Source organism: Alligator mississippiensis, chromosome 2 (assembly GCF_030867095.1).
Source record: "Alligator mississippiensis isolate rAllMis1 chromosome 2, rAllMis1, whole genome shotgun sequence".
NCBI lineage: Eukaryota > Metazoa > Chordata > Crocodylia > Alligatoridae > Alligator > Alligator mississippiensis.
Window position 1 is genome coordinate 70,530,175 of NC_081825.1, and position 18,769 is coordinate 70,548,943.

Below are 18,769 nucleotides of genomic sequence, written 5' to 3' on the forward strand. Positions count from 1 at the left end.
AAAACCATCTCCATAAAAACAATTTTTGAAGTGCACAACATTTTCTAGTTTATATAAGCAAACGGCTAGATTATTAAAACAAATTACTTGAAAAAAATTACAATTTGCTATTTTGCAACCTTTTTCCTTTCTGCATCTCTTCATTTGGGGAATGAAAAAATAAGTTATTTTCATTTGCCTGTAGCCAGTTCCCAGTCAATTTTACTTTCAGGTTCTCTCTCACTTAGTGCTGCAATGCCTGGATTTAAAATATAGCAGATGAATATTTATCCGCTTATAAAACTATTTCTGCTAGGATTAAAATAAAGAGCAGATATTCACAGAGGCATTTCAGGTCTAACAGAAGTACTTCTCACTTTGAAAAAAACTGAATTTTACTAAAGCTAAATAATTCCTTCTCGATTGATGACATGAACAAGGGGTTTCATGGCTAGTGCTCAACTATAGGAAAACAGGAATCTTAAGACCAAAGCACAGGTTACAGTGGGAAAGAATACAAGCAAAAAAATCAGTTTTAAATAGAGAACGCAGGATGAGAAAAAACCAGGTACCCACCAACAGTCATTGTTGCAATTGTATGACCATGCAGGGGGAGAAGGGAGACAAAGGAAGGAGGAAGCAAATGAATGTCAAAACCAGGCCTGCCTCTGAGAAAATAAGGAATACAACTTTCACTGTAGTGTGACTAGTGCAAAACCAAAGCATCTATTCACAGTGGCTATAGGATGCTCAAAATAAACAAAACTGTCAGCACCTCTGCAAGCACTGATGCTACATTAGGTTGCCCGTCATTTAAATGTTAGTGATTACAAAAAACAATGCTCCTGGCCAAATAAATTAAATCGCCCACAACAAGCATCACTACTGTGAATCACTGAACCACAGAGTGTCCCTTTCTCTCAAAGCTCAAGTATGCGCCTCCATAGTATTCACATTAGAAGTCAAATCCAAAATGGAATGCTTAAAATGAACCAGCAGCTATGAACTCACATGCCGCAATTTTCAAGATGTGAAAAGAAATATTGCAAACCGTTTTCCACTGTTTGAGTGCAGCAGAAACACTGACAGGATGAAGTTACGTTACTTTCTGTCCATAGTAAGAGTAATCTGTTATTACACTGTCTCAGCAACAAACAGTATTAAAATGTTAGACTATTAACAGGGAAACAATTTAAAGTCTAACACATTTTTTAGCTATGATGTGGTCTGTCCATTTTTTCTTCTTTTCAATCAACTGCATAATTAAGCCTGACTGGGCAGCAGTTCCAGTTCCTGGTTCTCATGCACTAGCACAGGTCTCGTTATGATTCTTGTAAGTTATACCAACAAGTATTCAGCTATGGCACATTTGTTGGCCAGGCAAGGCTAATTGTTCCACCACCTTTACAGCTCAAGCTGCCCAGGTACCAAAGAAAAGTCACTCCTGCCAAAAACACCTAGCAAACACTTTCATAAAGACTGCTTCAAAACACAAGCAGAGACAAGAAAATGAGAACTAACTTCCCCAGAATCAACGTTAAGAGCTACACACAAGTTCAAAGCTAGGAACTTATTTAATGAGAGCTGGGAGAAGGAAAATAAAGGTCCAATGTGCTAGCACCCACAGAAAAGAACACCTGGCTAGAGATATGAGTGATGGAAGCACACTCTAGGAAGACAGCAGAAAAAGGAAGTAACGGTGGCATTAATTTGAGAATATAAACCATGGTATTTATAAAGTTCAAATTTATTCAGTCAGCAGATTCTCTAGCTCAGCTGTTCTCAGCCTTTCTAAATCCCCTGGCTGGGATACCCCAACTAGCCCCACCCCTCTACCCAGAGCCCTTCATTTCCCCATTTCTACCTGCCACACTGCAGCTAGCTTCCCCCTACCCCATACAGTCCCACAACCTTCCCCTGCCCAGTCCACCACCTGGCATGTTGCAGATACACTGAAGTATAGCCATGTTTGCTCGGTGTTGTATCTGGGCTCGTGAGATCCCTGGAAAGTGCCTGTGCCACTTGGCATCCACGGATAGCACATGCAAATCAGCCCAGCTTGTCAGCATAATCCTGCCTGGTATTACAGGAATGTTTTGGGTGAGGGCTGACTGCCCACCCCCAACATCATCTGGCCCAGTTTGCCCTTACAGCCCACCCAGAACACTTCTGTGACGTACCACCTGAGAACCACTGCTGTCACAGAGTTGGTGTAGTGTGGGATTGGGAGCAGGGATAGGGTGTTTAGGAGTGGGATATTGGTTATACAGTAGTCTGAACTATAACAGACTGATAACCCCTGCACTGGCACAAAGCTGTTCTGTTCTTTGGGTTTACCAGATTTCAAAGCAACTTGTGCTTTTTGCTCAGTTTGTTTCTGGATTATATTCATATGCATTTCAGAAAACAGATCTCTGCCCTTTGCTCAAACCTTAAATCTAAACTGGAATCCTGTTCATGCAGGGTCTTTTAACGCCCACCCAAGGAAGCTTAGGAGTAGGAAACAACCTAAGGGGAGGAAATTGTTATGGGAGTCACAGTATATCCTAGCTTTGGGTGGACTATAATACCTTTTGTTCTGTGCACCAATGTTCTGAACAATAATTAAAGGATAAGAACTGCTACCCAGAGTGCAACCTGTCACCATTCTGACCACGGGAAACCTTGCATATGCCACAAGGCCATAATATGAGTAGCACATTTACCCAGTACATTTTACTTAAAAAAAATGTTTACCCTAACAAAAAATATTTTCATGTCATGAAGATTTTATCAATAGTTCAACTCTAAAATTAAGTGTTTTCTAAGGCTACAAACTTAACATTCAACCTCACCATGCCATCTAGGAAAGATTGTGCTGTTGTGGTGGCCACTGTTGCCAGACAACAGCTAATGGCAATTAAACATTCAACAGAAAGATAGAACCAGCTCCACAAAAAAAAAAAAAAATATAGATTTAGATTAGACTTAGAACTGCAATGTTAAAAGAAAGTAATAGGTACTCATTCCATTTCAGTATTTTCAGTAAATTTCTCCAAGAAGGAGATCTTAAAACAATGAATGATTAGACAGACTCTAGTAAGCCAAAAAGCAGGTAAATATTCATATATGAATATTAATATCAAGCTCTAGAAACTGTTAAAGAATACATTTTGTATAAAATTGTGTACTGTATAATCAAGCCATGTTACAACAAAGCATGCTAGCTAATAGAAATGCAACTTTAAAAGGTATTGATTTTTTTAAAGTACTAATGGAGTTAGGTATCCCTTTCTTTATTACCTTACATAGCAAGCTTTCCAGTAAACTAACCTTTTATCTGAAGTACATTAACATTTCCTTTTCTCTAATGAACAGTGAACTTAAGCCTGAGTTTCAGGTTTTCTCTTGCCTCTTTCAGTATAAGTGATTTACTCTGTAACAGCGTGTAGATAGCATGGTTTTATGACAATGGTTCTCAAACTTTTTGTACTCAAAGCACAACTCATCAAATGCCAGCTCTTAGCTTTCATTCCTTTCTTGAAATGGAAAAATAATAGGGTAGTGTTGCAAAGAACACAAAGATCACAACAGGTCTGAAAGTTTTTGATGTTCTGGATTCCTATTTGAAATCTCTAGGCTTATCCTGCGAATCAGGTGTAGGTGTTGGCACATCTAACTATGCTAACAGAGTGCAGCAGTACCTTTGAATGTCACAGCACTCAAGGGTGCCATAACACTCGGGTTGAGAATCATTGTTTTATGATATCAAAGGAAGGATTTTGAGTGTTACCAGTCTCAAGTATTCAAATTATATGCCAGGTTCCAACACGCATAACATTGGCTTAAAAAAAAAAAACAACAAACCCTCTAATTTTAAATCCATGATATATGTTGGATGTTTTATTCATGCTCTAGTTTCTGACCACCTGGGTCATATTTAAAGACTTCCATCTGCTAGCCTGGGGGCTGGAAATTTCCTTTTTTTAAATGAAAGCTGAGATTCTTTGGCATCATTGAATTTTATTTTAGAAGCCTAGAGGAAAACCCAAAGAAATATCCACAGTGTGCTATACAAGTTTCTCTTCCATTTCAGGTTATAAATTAACTTAGACTTTCCTACTGTTTCCATTACATTTGTCCACGTCCAACTGAAAGCTGCATTAAAAAAACCCAACTTTTCCAGCCAGGCAAATTTCTTGCATATTTAGCAATCTTGACATTTGCTAAAAAATGTTAAATATAGTACAAGTAAGTGAGAATGTAAGCTGTACATGCATATCATATTTTTAAAAGGTATACAGCATCTGTCTTGAAATGTATTTTTAAAATTGCAGGGGTGGGAAGTACAAAAATAAAAAGAATATGACATTCCTTTAAACCACAGCTCATACAGTGCAAGAGTCAATGACAAAAGCACAATTTCAGTAAGTACCAAAATTATTATAGGAAATTGGTCTAGCTAATCGAGTTTGCAAATTAAAGACTTTCTTTCATCCACCAGCTCATATGAAGAGCAACTATGATGGGAGTGGAGCTACCCCTTTTGAAAGAGTTTTGAAGGACTCTGAGGGCAAATTTTCAACCTGTCTTTTATGTACAGGTAGACAACAGATCCTGTTGCTTTATTTCCCATTCTCCCATTTCAGTGCACAAGTGTGAGGTATGCAACACCTAAATTAATATGTTCATAATTTTTTCAGTGTATTAATAAGTGTATTTTCAATGTATTAACAGTTGGGTGTCTTAGGGACGGTTCACCCAACCTTCTATTCTGCAACATACTGCCCCAACTCTCTCCCCACACCTCACTTTTGCAGTGTAAAAATAATTATAACTACCTTCTAAGAATTATAATTCTTTTACTCATAATACAGCTGTTAAGCCAGACAGTCTCACAGTCTAAAACACTGCTCCACAAACCCAAAGACTTCAAATCCATCCTTAAAACTTCCTTCTCTTCTAAATTTAAGAAGATCTCCTCCAAAATGTTCATAATCAAACCTTACATGCTGGATTACAGATTATAGAAAGTGCTAATTCTAAATGCCTACTTAATAACAAGTATTATCCAACAAATACAAATTCAGTAACCTGACAAGGTTTCGCCAAATGTTTATTTTACTATCAATAAATACAATGCTATAGAAAACCTTAACAGAAAAGGCAGAAGTCCTAAACTAAAAAAAGAGTCCTATTTACCTTCTAAGCCTTGTCTACAAATAAAACTGTTAAAGCTTTGGCATGTAACTTTTAAGCATAATTGAACAAATTAAGCAAAATCTTAAGTACCTCTCTATTTCTAGTAAGGTATATGAAAACTGGAACAATGAACACTGAATTCTCAAAATCTGTCTGGAAGCCATATGCACACATCTTGAGGTCAAATATCCTACTCGTTATATTAAAAACAATACAGCCTTGACTCCTTAAAAAAAATGATACACTTACCTTTCTGTCTCTTCATTTGGGGAAAGCCGCTGATTGTGGTTGCTTGAACTATTTCCACTACAATCTGATACCTAGTTTTAACAACAGAGAGAAAAAAAAATAGGTCTTATTTTATTATTTGCCCCTCACAAAGTATACTTTAGAAGCAAAGATGTTAAACTAGCTGCTGGGAAATACAGCCATTTTTCATTGCATGTATATTCCCATTCTGAAAAGAAGCACAGGTCTGGGAGCAGAGTGGCAGAAAGTTTCACATGCAAGACAAACAAAAAATGAAAGTCATTCAAGTTCTTATTTATTACTTGAAGGACTAATTATTATTTTCCCTCTCTCTCATGACACTGTACAAAAGGTTCTTAAAAGCTTGATAAAAATTAAAGAAAGCTTAAATGTAAAAAAAGGTCTTAAAAAGTCAAAACTATAACAAAGTAATCTACTGTAATAAAAAGGAGTGAAAGTAAACTGTATTAAACGTGGGTTAAGAATGAAGAAATTTAAAGAAACCTCTATATGGAGAATGATTAAAGATGTCCTTGCAAACCTGGGAAGAGAAACAGATTTCAGGAGTAAAAGCCACATATAGCGCAACAGTACAGTACAGAACATTTTGTCTCCTGGAAGAGCTGGAAGGGACTGTAACAAGGGACCCCTAACCCCGTTACAAAGAGGGGGCCAAGGAAGGAAATGCAACAGGGCTCCTTAAGGCCCAAAAATCTTTGTAGCTCAGAGAAGGGGAGGATTATCTGCTGTAAGAAAAGACCCTACTGGCAAGGCCAGATGCAGGAGATCTCTGTTGTCATGGGAAACCCCAGCTGGGCAGGAGGGAACAACTTGTGGTAGAGAGAGAACAGAGACCCCTGAAGGGAGATGCCAGGCCCTGAGCTGGGGACTCGCACTCGCAAAGTCAGCCCACAACCAGCCGACTGCAGGACCCAGCAAAGGGAGGGGCGTAAGAGACTGACCACACCTGTGCCCAGGGAGCAGGATGACCAGTGACCTGACCAAGCAGGCATGGCTAACAGATATAAACTCTCCCCAAGGCCAGAGGGAGGGGAATGGCCACACTTAAGCTGGCCACTTTTTTAAAATGTAAAGGTGGGACACATGCATAACCCCCTACCCTAGCATATGGCTGGAGCAGAGCCCAGCAGGATGGGGGTGGATATGGGCTGCCCACTGTGAGCTCAGGGCTTCCCACTCTACTGCCTTTCCCCTGGGAGCCCCACACCAGCTACATACCTGCCATCCCCTCAGGGGATGTGCACAGCAGTGGGGAGCTGCCCTCCCCCCCCCCCATGTCCCCTGGATCAGCCACCTAGGGCTCCATCCCGCTTCATGCCCCAGTCCCATGCACCACCCTGGCTGGGCAGCGCTCCCAGCCCTTACCCCATTCCTGCCCTCGCAGTGGGGGCCACAATCTGACCCCCTTCCCTCCCCCCATACCTGCAGGGAGCAGATCTCCACACTACCCAGCTGTATTTCTGACCGTGTGCATGTGCGCGGGTGCACACATACACATGGCACCCCCTGCATCCCACTCTGGCAGCCCCAGGCAGCCCTTTGCAGGCTGGAATGCTGCCAGCCTGCAAGGGGAAATCTGGTACTTCCTGTGGATCCCTGCACAACACTGCGAATCTGGGATAAATGTTGTCCCAGAGTCATGCAGCCCAGGACCAGGACTTGAGGTTCCCATTCTGGGACCATCCCACCCAGTCAGGGACGAGTGGTCACCCTAGCCACAGTGACAGAGGAAGACGGAGGCCTGCAGGGGGGCAATGGCAGAAACCCCGCTGGCTAGGGGACCTGCTGCCTGAAAGGAGGGACTTCCATTGACCAAGAATAAAAGAATGAGTACTTGGGAAGTGTTAAGGATTTCCTTTTTTTCTTCTCTTTTTTTTTTGGTGTCTTGGGAGGCCCCCAGGAAGGAGCTACAAAGAACTGAGGGTTGTTTTATGTTCACCCTGAAGGAGCCCCAGTGTGGGGCGGAGGCACAGCGGAGTATACCCAAGCAGACAAAACTGTTTGTGTTGGCCCTGGAAGGGCTGGGGGAGTGGATCCGGGGCAGGGGTACCCCGAGGATCATGGACTGTTTGGGAGAGCCTGGTACAGGCCTACTCTTTGTTTTTCTTTTTTTCTGTCCACAATAGTCACAACACCTCATGGACTGCAATGGCTGCAAGGGGAGGCAAGGAGGCTACAGAGCAGTGTCCAGCACTCTGTTTTTTCCTGTGGGATTTTATTTTATTCTTTTTGGACTGACTGACATTTTCAGAGCAAGAGACCTGGGAGAGAGCCAGCGCCCAGACTGGTCAGAGCCTGGATTAAAAAAATAAGACAGGCTGGAGCCCAGCAGGGCTGGGCCTCCATCCACTAACAGAAAGGAGGCAGGAGAAAGAGAGAAGGAGCCGAGTCCCACACTGCCCAGTTAGACTTAGGGCCAGGAGCAGCATAAGGAGACAAGGCGCTTACACCCCAGGTTTAGGCAACCTAAAGGCAGTCTCTCAAGAAAATGTCTCCAATAACAACAAGGTGTAGCTGTTAAGAGAGAGAAAAAGGGCCAGACTAGGAAACTGGAGTAGGTAGTCAGGTACCACCCCACCACAAGGGGGAGTCCAGGTGTCCCCGGAGGAGCACCCAATTTAAGGGACCTCAGGTCACCTGGTCTAGACCCCAACACATGCTAGTCCTAAAGTATTCCTATCAAATGCTTATCTAGCCTCCTCTTGAAAACTTTCAGTGAAATCGACAGCTTCCCAAATACTGGTGAGTGCAGTATATTCTTAACAGTAAGGAAGTCTTTCCTGAGATCTAATCTAAATCTGCTCTCCTACAATTTAAAACCACTGACCCTTTTGCCCTGTGCAGCAAAAGAAAACAGTTGCACACAATAGTCCAGATAAGACTTAGTTGGCACTGAGCAGAATGGTACTATCACATCCTTACACCTAGCAGTCTTGCTAATTCAGCCTAAAATAACGTGTATTTTTGCAATTGTGTTACACTGCTGACTCTTATTGAGTCTGTTGTCAAACAAGACGCCGAAAATCCTTACCAGTAACACTACCACCCAGTCCGTTGTCTCCTAGACTGTTTGTGCATTTGATTATTCTTCCCTAGATGTAGCACCTTATATTTGTTTGCACTGAACTTCATTCTGTTTTCTCTATTCTCCAGATCTCTGAAGATCCTTTGGTATTACACTTCGACCCGCCAATGCTCGCCATCCTTCCCAGTTTCATGTCAACCTGACCAGGAAGCTCTCTATTCCAGCATCCAAATCATTAACAAACACATTAAACAGTACTAGATCCTAAAACAGACCCCTATGGAGCCCCTGCTTGAAACCTCCTACCATTCTGACATGGATCCATCTATAATGACCCTAGTAAAGTGAGCTCTTGCTCACAAAGCTTACACATTCCTGATTCAGTTAGGCCAGAGCTGTCCAACTTCTGGGCAGCTGGGAACCACATACAGCAGGTGCTGCATGCCACAAGGGCTGCCCCCACCAAACACTCAACTCAGCCCATTCTTCCCAGATGCACACATCATACAGCAGCCCAGCCGCTTCTCCCCTCCCCATCCTCCACTGCATGCACAGCAACCCTACTCCCTTTCTATCCATGTAGGTCATACAGGCAGCCCACATGCAGCATGCAGAACTGGCAGCTGTCTCCCTCCTTTGCAGAGTACACAGTGTGCACAGCCTGGCACCCTCCCCCACCACACACAGCACCCACAGCCTGACCCTTTTCTGCACAGTCCTGCCCCCTTGCTCTCCTCTGCAGGAGTAGGAGCAGGAACCAAAAGCCAGAAGAGGGAGGGGAAGCCCAGAGACCCCGACTGCCACTGCTGTAAGAGAAATGGGCAGAGTTGAGGCTGGTGGGAGCCTGTGAACTACCAGTTGGGCAGCCTTGAGTTAAACTATATGGTGCATCTCTACTCTGCCTTCCACCTTTTCTTGCAGTTATGGAGTCAATTATGTATCCAACCTTATAGTAATGTTCTAGCCCCCATTTCTGCAGCTTAGTTATGAGAGTGTCAAGTGGGACTAGAGCAAAAGCCTTATTGAAGTCCAAGTATACTGTGCTCATTGCATCTCTTTCATCCATCCAATTACTTACTTTCTCAAAGAAAGATGAAGTTGGTTTGGCATGACTTGTTTTTAACAAATCCATGCTGGCTACTAATAATCAGCCTTTCCTCTAGATGTTTACAAATTGACTTTTGTACAATATGTGACTTACATATAAAAGATAACAGTGAGTGAAGATACTCAAATCAGTGGGTCATCTGCAAGTGTCTGTAAAATACTGCTGAGAAAACTGGTAAAAAGAGAATTACAACAGTTGAGCACTGTAACTATGTGCGATTACTGCACACTACTCTGCAATGAGTTTTGACCCAGCCAGCCAGTTATAGACTCCAGCACTCCCCTGAAAAGAACAAATGTAAATAGCCTATGGACAAGAAACATTAGGCTTAGACCCCTGCCACATGTCAGTTAAAGGCATGATGGGATCTGAACTGCAGTCTCAACAGTCATGCACAGCAGGAGGCATGATTGTGGAATAAGGGGTTAGATTCCAATAGCGCCATACTGTCAGTGCAGAGGGAGCCAGGATCATAGTCCTGGGCTCCCCCTGCACCAATAAGCAGGGTTCCCGGTGCTCCTATAGCTAGGAGCCCTGATGAGCTGATAGGGGCTCCCAACTGTGCTCCTGTGGCTGGCAGTGCCGGCCATTTGACCACAGCTCCCATCCATGGAGTGCCTGGGAGCCAAATGTCTCCCATGCGTTCCCGTGGCTGGGAGCCTTAGTCAGATGATTGGGCTGCCAGCCATGGAAGTACAATCTGAGCCCTTGGGGCTGGCCACACATTCAGTTGGTGGCATGCCACATTACACATTTTTTGCATAATAACTTTGTGGCTTATTTCCTGTATTATTGTACCATTAACTGAATGAACATGTTGCCAGGTTATTACCCAAGATACGATTAACTGGTCAATCACATCTTAAGTGTAATATCTGCCAGGGGCCTTAGATTAGTTTGAAGCCCTGTGAATTATGCTTATTTAGACCAGATTTGTATTTATTACCCAGAATCATGAACTATCAGCAGAGTACACATGGTAATCTATCCTAAATTTTAAAGTACCTTGCTAAAACATTTCCAGGTACAATATGGGAGATAAAGGAGATCTTGAAGGACACTTTATATATGTTATCATTGAGGGACTTGCGAAATATTCCTCACAAACAACTAAGAACACAATTACACTACTATTTAACTTGTATTATCTAAGGTTTTAGAAAGGCCAAAGAAGAGGAGCTCTTGACACATTAACAGCACTCTTTCATGACCAAAGCAACAAATGTAGTCATCAATATCAAAACCTGCCAGAAGGTCAGCTGTGCCAGATTTAAAAGCTAAATCCTAAAAGTTTGGACACACACGGTCTAATGTTGCAAGTAAACAGGCAGGCAGCTTAAAGTAAGATATATAGTCTGTCAGATCCTAAATATGCCAGACCCAGACTCAAAACATGCCTATATATGCATCAGTGCTAAAGACCAAATCAGCTTGCTTTTCAAAAAAGTTGGAGCCCTTAGGTCATTTTCATGAAGTTTTTAAATAGACATGTCCATTTTAAATAGACTGGAGATGCACTGTATTATGTAGGCATAATGAATAAGCTCTACTAGAAAGAGAAATGAGAATTACCTTCCTTGGAAACAGTAAATGCAAGATTTGTTGAATAAGTTTAAATAAAAAAAGTAGGCCTTCCATAACCCAGATGAAGCAACATAGTTAAAAGAAAAATGATCAAAGGTTATCTCCCCAGTCTCTACAATTAAAACTACTACTGCTTGGTAATTTGTCATTATTCCTGACCTCTGTTACAAACTGAACAGTCTGAAGCTTGGACAGAACATAGATAATATCTATATGGAAAATTAAACAGACAGTTAAAAAAGAAAAAAAAAAACCCTATTCACAACTAGAAAAAAGAATACTTGCATGCATAAAATGATCATGAAAAATGTTGCTAAGGAGACACAGTATTTTTACTGAAGATTTTCACTACTTGTTCATTCAAGGCTTTCATAAGCCACTTGGTTCATTGACATTTTAATCATTCTCCTTAAGAGATATTTAGATACTTTTCTTCTAAACACATTTAATCCTTCTCTCTTGGCTAACATTTTTTGAAAATTTCAAACATTTGATGAAAATCATTTTTAAATTGAAATTTCAACTATATTAAGAGCCAATAAAAAAAAGAATGGTGAGCTGCTGCATTTCTGACTGGCACTACAAAGTGCTGTGTGATTCTTCAAGTTACTGCAATCTATCTAACACACAGAAGATTTGATTATTATGAAAGAACCTAAGTGCTAGACTCCATAAATAAATACATGTAAACCCATTTGTCACTTAAAACATAGAAGCAAGATACATAAATGCAACCTACTTAAACTAGATTGGATAATTGTATTTTATTTCAATGATATAAAATACATCTTGTAACACCATGAAAGACAGCATTTCCACAATAACAGACATACCACTTAAATCTTTTATAACTCCAGCAGTTTGGTTTGTAATGAACCCCAAGGTCCCTCTGAGAATGCAACCATACTGAGGTTAACCAAACACTACTGGGGAAAAAGACCTCATTCTAGTGAATAAACTCATTTTTATAGATGTCTTTGACTTCTCCCATTAAATTACCATCTCCTGAATGAAACGTGTTCAGTTCTCAGGACTCAATTTATGCAGATATTTTATTATCTGCTTTAAGTGTCTACGCAACTCAAATGTATAATTTTCTTCTTTTGAAACTATTTATCCTATTGATACATTATTCCTCTACCTACCTTTTGTGAACATGGAGTTCTAGATTTTCAGGCAGTCTCTGCCTCTTAATATATTTCTCCTGAAACCTCTCTGCAGCCAGTTTTAGAGTTTCAACTGCATTTTATCAATCTTTTGTTCCCCATGTAATTAAAAATGTCTTTGGATTTATTTTAACCTTCTGTGCAAGTTTCTTTATTCTACTTCTTTTGCCAAGTGTTTTTTTGCCATCTGTAATTTTATCAGACCTCATCTGTAAAGGTCTTGTGTCTTTTTGTACCCTATTTCTCAGTTTATTTTTGTACCTCTTTAGTCAGCTATACTTTCCTTTGTAACTCTTTGTATTTCTATACCAATTGGAACTTTATGTATTAATTTGCATTGGAATGCTTCCCCCATTTTCTCTGATGCTTCCTACTGTTACTTTACTCCACCTGATTTCAGCCAATACCGTTTTTTTCAAAATGACTAAAAGGAAGGATGGTCAAGTAGTAGCCTAGAACATGAGTGAGGTGGGTTCAATTCACAGACTTCGTGTATGACTTTGGAAAAGTTGCTTAGCCTTTCTGTGCCTCAGCTGTCTTACCTGCAAAACAAGTGCAACACTTCTCTGCCTCACAGGGATGTCGTAAGAATAAATACATTAAACACTGAGGTACTCACTAAGGTAAGGGTAGCAGATAAAAATCTCTATATGGATAATTGGTTTCCAATTACCTAGGATTAAAATGTCAAGTTGCTTAACCATGATTGCTTAACTGTTAGCACAGTTCATCATCACTAATTTATTTTCCAAAAGAAAGTCAATTATTGCTCCTTTTTTAGTCTTTCATTCAGAATATTAGGTAAGAAAGCAGCTCTATGTCATACCCTCAAAGATATTAAATTCATTACTTTCCAGTGAAGTGCCCCAATTTATGACCAAATTGGTAATATACTCACTGAATACCCTCCTTCATACACTGGTCTGCCAATCTACAGCCTTCTCACCATCTAGTGAAAATACTGATTGCTTAGATGTTCTGTCATGTATACAAATAATCACTATAGTAATTTGTAATTTAAGAAAAGAACAGTACATGACAAACTGTGTAATCACAGGTTTATACAGCTGTCACCCCCCATACTTCCCTCCCATCTCTCTCCTCTATCGTTTTTCATGGTCACTCCCTGCATCATGTCTAAAACAAAGGTATAAGCTTTGTGATAGGAACTAGTGTGTCTTCCATAAAGTGCTTGGTGCAACTCTGGTGACAAATATAAATAATCAAGTCATTATAAAACTATTCCAACTTCCACACGCCTCCAGTTTCTATCCAGAAAGGAAGTCAGCTTACTCCCTATACCATCTTTTTTTCCTCAGCCATGATTCTAAGCTGCCTATAAGTTCATCCAACTTCATCTCAAGCACATCTAGGGAACTTGGGCTCAACACATTCTTCCATATTCCCTTCACTTTTCCCCAGAAGAAAGGTAGTGGGTGTAAGCTGAGAGACGCTGAAGGTGAAGTTTCTTTGTATGACTGTTTTTCTCCTTGAAGAACAAGAAATTAACAAACAAAGAAACAAACCCCACCAACAGATACTGCATATACTTTGTAAAATAGGAATCAAAGCTTTCCCCCATAAGTAACTAAGCAGCACTGGGATCTTCACATTATTTAAAAATCTGTTAGGTATAGTTAACCCTTGATGACATGAGAGCTCATGCTTTGGAAGCTTTCAGTATTCCATATCAAAGGCTGCAACCTAAGGAAAGCACCTACTTTTCCATCAGAAATAGGTGGGTGCATGAATGAATGACAGCTTCTACAAAATATGAAACAGCAACAACAACAAAAATTAAAAATGTCAGTTTGTATGCTTCATTTATGGAAATGAAGGGATGTTTCCAAATAACAATAAAGCAGAATTTCACTAGGAAACCAGCTATGAATTAAGTGAACTAAAGGTGTATTACCAATACAAAAACTACCATTTGAAAAATCTTCCAAATACTAAAACAGGAAACAAAAGTTCTGACATTGTTTAAAAAGAACTCTAAAGAAAAGATGTGCAAATGACACTTAAAAAAAAATAAAAAAATGACACTCTTAGAAATACAGAAAACAAATACAAAAAAATATAAAGACAGACGCAGCCTTTTTAAGAGCTCTACTATTAAAATCAAGCCAACTGGGAATTCTTGAAATGGGGCAGAATACAGATCAAGCCAATAAAACAAGAATTATGCTTATTTACTAGAGGATACTGAACTGTTGCTAGAGGCCTGGGTTCCAGTACTGACCATCTGGTTGCAATGGCACAAAAGGCTTTAAATTTCCCTTGATGGAGCAATGAAGTAGTGCAGGGGAGTACTAAAAATGACAGACCAAAACATCCAGTTAGTTCTAGTTCCTAATCCATAAGATGCACAGGTACCTTTGATATTAAAACAAAAATCTAATTCTACACTGTAAAAATAAAAGGATCCATGAAATCCTAAACTTTCTACAAGTTGCATCTGAATCTCTCAATACAACTGACTTCAGAACAATGTTACTCCAATAAAATAAAACTGAATAAGACAAATTTAAGGGGCTTCCTCTCCATTCCTAAATTAAATTTTACCAAGGAGGACAGAAATGCTAACTGTCCATTCTTTAAAAGGCTTTTAAAAGTTGCTCCTATAATTTTAACATTAAATACTTTTCAAGAGTTGAGCAGCATATGAAGCACAACTATTCTGTTAAGGGGACAAGGTTCTTTGGGTAAATCCGATATCTTTTATTTGTTGAGGGAGAGAACTTTTCAAAGGATGTTTAAGACATCACCAAATGTAACTGTATCATATATACATTATAATGGAGGACTTGGCTTCCTTTGCTTTTGCATTTGTGCCAGTAGCTTACTGAGGGCTTAGCAGGTGTATCTGTCTGGCATATAATGATAAATCCCCATCTAAAAAGGTTTTGAATACAGAACGTAAGTGCCTGTTTTGCTGCACCTAGGAGCTATTAAAAATTCTGCTTGCCCAGCCCTTCTGTAAGCATAACATGAATAAATATACAAGGAAAAACCTGGTAGCCCTCTAGGGACGGTGGTCTGGGTGCAGATGATCAAGCAAAGTTTCTCCTACTTCAGTAGCCTTTAAAGGCTTAGACAATGTGTTTTTTTGTAAAGAAAACAAAATAGCCTGCTTTTAAAGAACCACATGGAAGTATCATTAGGCTTTTTATACTGTTCTAAACAGCTATTAAACCTGCCTTACATCAGAAAAGTCCAGCAGGATCTAGGAAGAAAAACTACCTGGATTCAGAACCTGTCTTCTCTGAAATTCTTGCTTCATCACCATTGTCCAATCACACTTGATTTTTTCTAGTAGGAAATTAACTCCCCACAGCTGAGACAGACTTCACCCCTTGCATATCTCAACCAGAGGAAGGCAGGTAGGTTCCTGATTTTTAAGGAGGGACCATCTTCCCAGAAAGCTTTGTTTTTAGCCTTGCTTGGTCTACAACCTTAGGCCCAGCTCTATGCCCCCCTTCCCCCAACCCAAGAAGAACTATATCCCAGTTTGCAAAAGCAAGGAAACAAGTAATAAAAATTCTAGCACCGTAAAACATCATCAAAAAGTGAAAGATCATGACACTTATCTTTAAACAGATTCACCATATCCAATCCAGCTATTAACTCTCTGACTACACTTCCAACTCAAGCACCCTCATCCCCTCTTCAGATCCTAAACCTAATACTACCCTCTTCCACCATAATTTCCCACTCTTCTCAGCTGTTAATCACTTACTTACCAAACAAGTATCAAGTTCCAATCCCCTTAAATCCTATCAAACGTTGGTTAATAACTCAACCTGACAGTAAGCCCCAGGAGAAAAAGGCGGCTATATATACAAACGTGTTACAGAAGACAATACGTTTATTACTTTGACAACAGGCAGACTCAAGAATCCAAAAGAAGTATCCATTAAACCCTGGAGGCTTCCCTTGGTGCAGGTATATATTCCCTTGACTTCAGGAAATGGGATATAATTTAGCTACACCTGCAATTACAGGATACCACTCTGGTATTTCAAAGGATTACAGAGTTTCCAAATAACTGTAGGACTTGAGAATGACTCTCCTCAACTATGCTATAAAATTGTTACTATGTAAATCTTTCTTGTTCATTACAGGGGCAACACAAAAACCTTGTTGTTTATAGTGGGTTAAAACATTTAAAATATGTTAGGACAAGCAATGTAAAATGACCTCCAAATTAAAACTAAGGCAAAAAGCATTTTAAGTAAAGAGAATGCTATTAACCATTGTGGAACTTGAAAGCAGGTTAATCAGATGCCATTGATTCATTTGTTGGAGAATGAGAACCAGTGACTCTTCCTACTCCTCCTATACTTCCAAACTAATTCACTTCCTAATTCCAAACACTCAATGACTTATTTTTATTTAACCTCTATGCTTTTCTGTGATTTATCATCATTAGCTATGAAATACCATCAACCTTGTTCATCCACATACAGATCTTTGTGTGGTTCTCCCCTCACTATCTCAACCCTGAAAATTTTCTTGGCCCCATTCTAAAAATATGCCCTCAAACCTTTACAAGGCCTTAAAATTTTCTTTTTTGTACATACTCACATTATGGCAATAAAGACCATGCAATAGATAAGTTAAATAGAAAACAGTGGGTTATGCCTCCTTCAACAGAGCATTTTGCTACCATAGAGCTGCAGAACTGAAATTAGCTGAATTCTGAAGGAAGAGTGTCACTGCTCCCCTGAAAGTCGCCTGAGGCCTCAGACAAATATGCTGTTTCAAGTGCTCCAAATGCCTTCAGACTCCTACAAGCAGCAAAGGTGAAGATGTTCAAGCCCAACAAAGTACTTCAGAAGTGACCATCAAAAGAAGAGGAATGTTTTTGAACCACTCCAGAAACATTTGCATCCTCCAGTAGAGTGCATAGGGAGATACTTGGCTCTCCAGAATGCCACAGGACCCCTTGCCCCAAACACTTTGCAAATCAAAATTTGAAGTGTTTCATTCAAAGTGCTCCAACTTGGATGTTTGTCCATGTCCTGAGATTTCTAAGCAGTGACTGAAACCCACATTACCTGAGGTACATAAAAATCCCAGCTCAAGACGATAGATCTACCATTCTGTCAGCTGGAAAGTGTAAATACAAGGGTTGTGGTACAAGACTGAGAGGGGTGTTAAATTTCCCATCTTACAGAACGCAATTTAAAGTGACCTGTGTATTAATAAGAGAGTGCAGTACCAGAACAACAACAACAACAAAGTTAAGTTTCAACTGAAAGCAGGCAGCTCAATTAGTGTTGTTAAGCTGATAAACTCTATGTCAATTAGGCTTTAGACAGCAGCTAATAGGGATAATTTATACTGTCAGTAACACAGCATACAGGACCAGAGTAAAGACCAATTTTACAGCAGATGAACAATAAGTAGCCAAGCAACAAAATCATTTAACACTATCACCTAAATGAATTTTCGTCTCTCAGAAAACGTAAGCTGATTCAGAGCTGGGTGCGTAAGAGGTGAGAGAACACAAAAAAGAATAGATATATATTCAGGCTCTTGCTCCATTTCAGAATAGTAGTTTATGGATAGCCTGACCAGGACAGCTTTAACAAAAAGCGTGTCTGAGGGAGGTCAGTACTCGTGTGCCTGAAAACTGCTTCATCAATGCCCCAAGCTTTGGTCTACATCAGGGGTTGGCAATATACAGCCTGTGGGCTGGATCCAGCCTGATAAGCCACTAGATCTGGCCCATGGAGCTGAAGGGCTTTGCCTGCTTCTGCGCTGCCGCCACCACTTCTCCCAGCTCCCACCCTAGTCCCTGGCTCGCTCGGATTCAGGCCGGTGGGAGCTGCATCAGGGCTGGGGAGCTATAAACTGCTACCATTGCTTCCCCCCCCTCCCCCCCCCCCCCCCCCGCATGGCCCCGACTGCTCCCCCAGGGCTGGAATCTACATGTGTGTTACAGTCGGGGGGCACTGTACACTGGTACAGGCACAGCTAGAGGCTGCATGGCCCCAAAACAGCTCCTTCTTTCTAAACAGTGGGCACAAGCAGCAAAGAAGGAAAGTGGCTAGGGAGCCATGAACCTTGGACAGCCTAAGCAGGGTGGAGATCCCCCCAGGATATTTAGCAGAAAGGATCTAGGAGAAACTGCTACATGGGACTTCTGCAAGCACCAAGAACATTTTAGTGGTGTAGAGTCCGCCCTTCCAGCCATTCAGGTTTCCTTTCCCCACAAATTTATTCATAGCATGAGACCACAAAAGCTTATTTACCCTTTATGACCATGTCCTTATGTCCACTGGGAGTAGTATATCTCCCTTTCTATATTTACACCTCAACTTTAATCCTCTCAATGTTACAGGGGTGTAGGTTGTAGCCATGTTGGTCTAAGGACATAGGCAGACAAAGTTCTTTGGGTGAATCTGATATCTTTTATTAGACCAACTTAAATAGTTGGAGAACAATTTT

At 40.5% G+C, this 18,769-nt stretch overlaps 1 protein-coding gene across 1 annotated transcript in view; it reads right to left on the bottom strand.

Annotated features, from left to right (window-relative positions):
- Nucleotides 1-18,769, bottom strand: part of SNX25 (sorting nexin 25) — a 148,839-nt gene that overhangs the window by 77,293 nt on the left and 52,777 nt on the right. Inside the window, exon 6 of the mRNA XM_014594848.3 lies at nucleotides 5,410-5,480. Within this exon, the coding sequence (XP_014450334.2) occupies nucleotides 5,410-5,480 (71 nt within the window). The remainder of the gene's footprint in view (nucleotides 1-5,409; nucleotides 5,481-18,769) is intronic.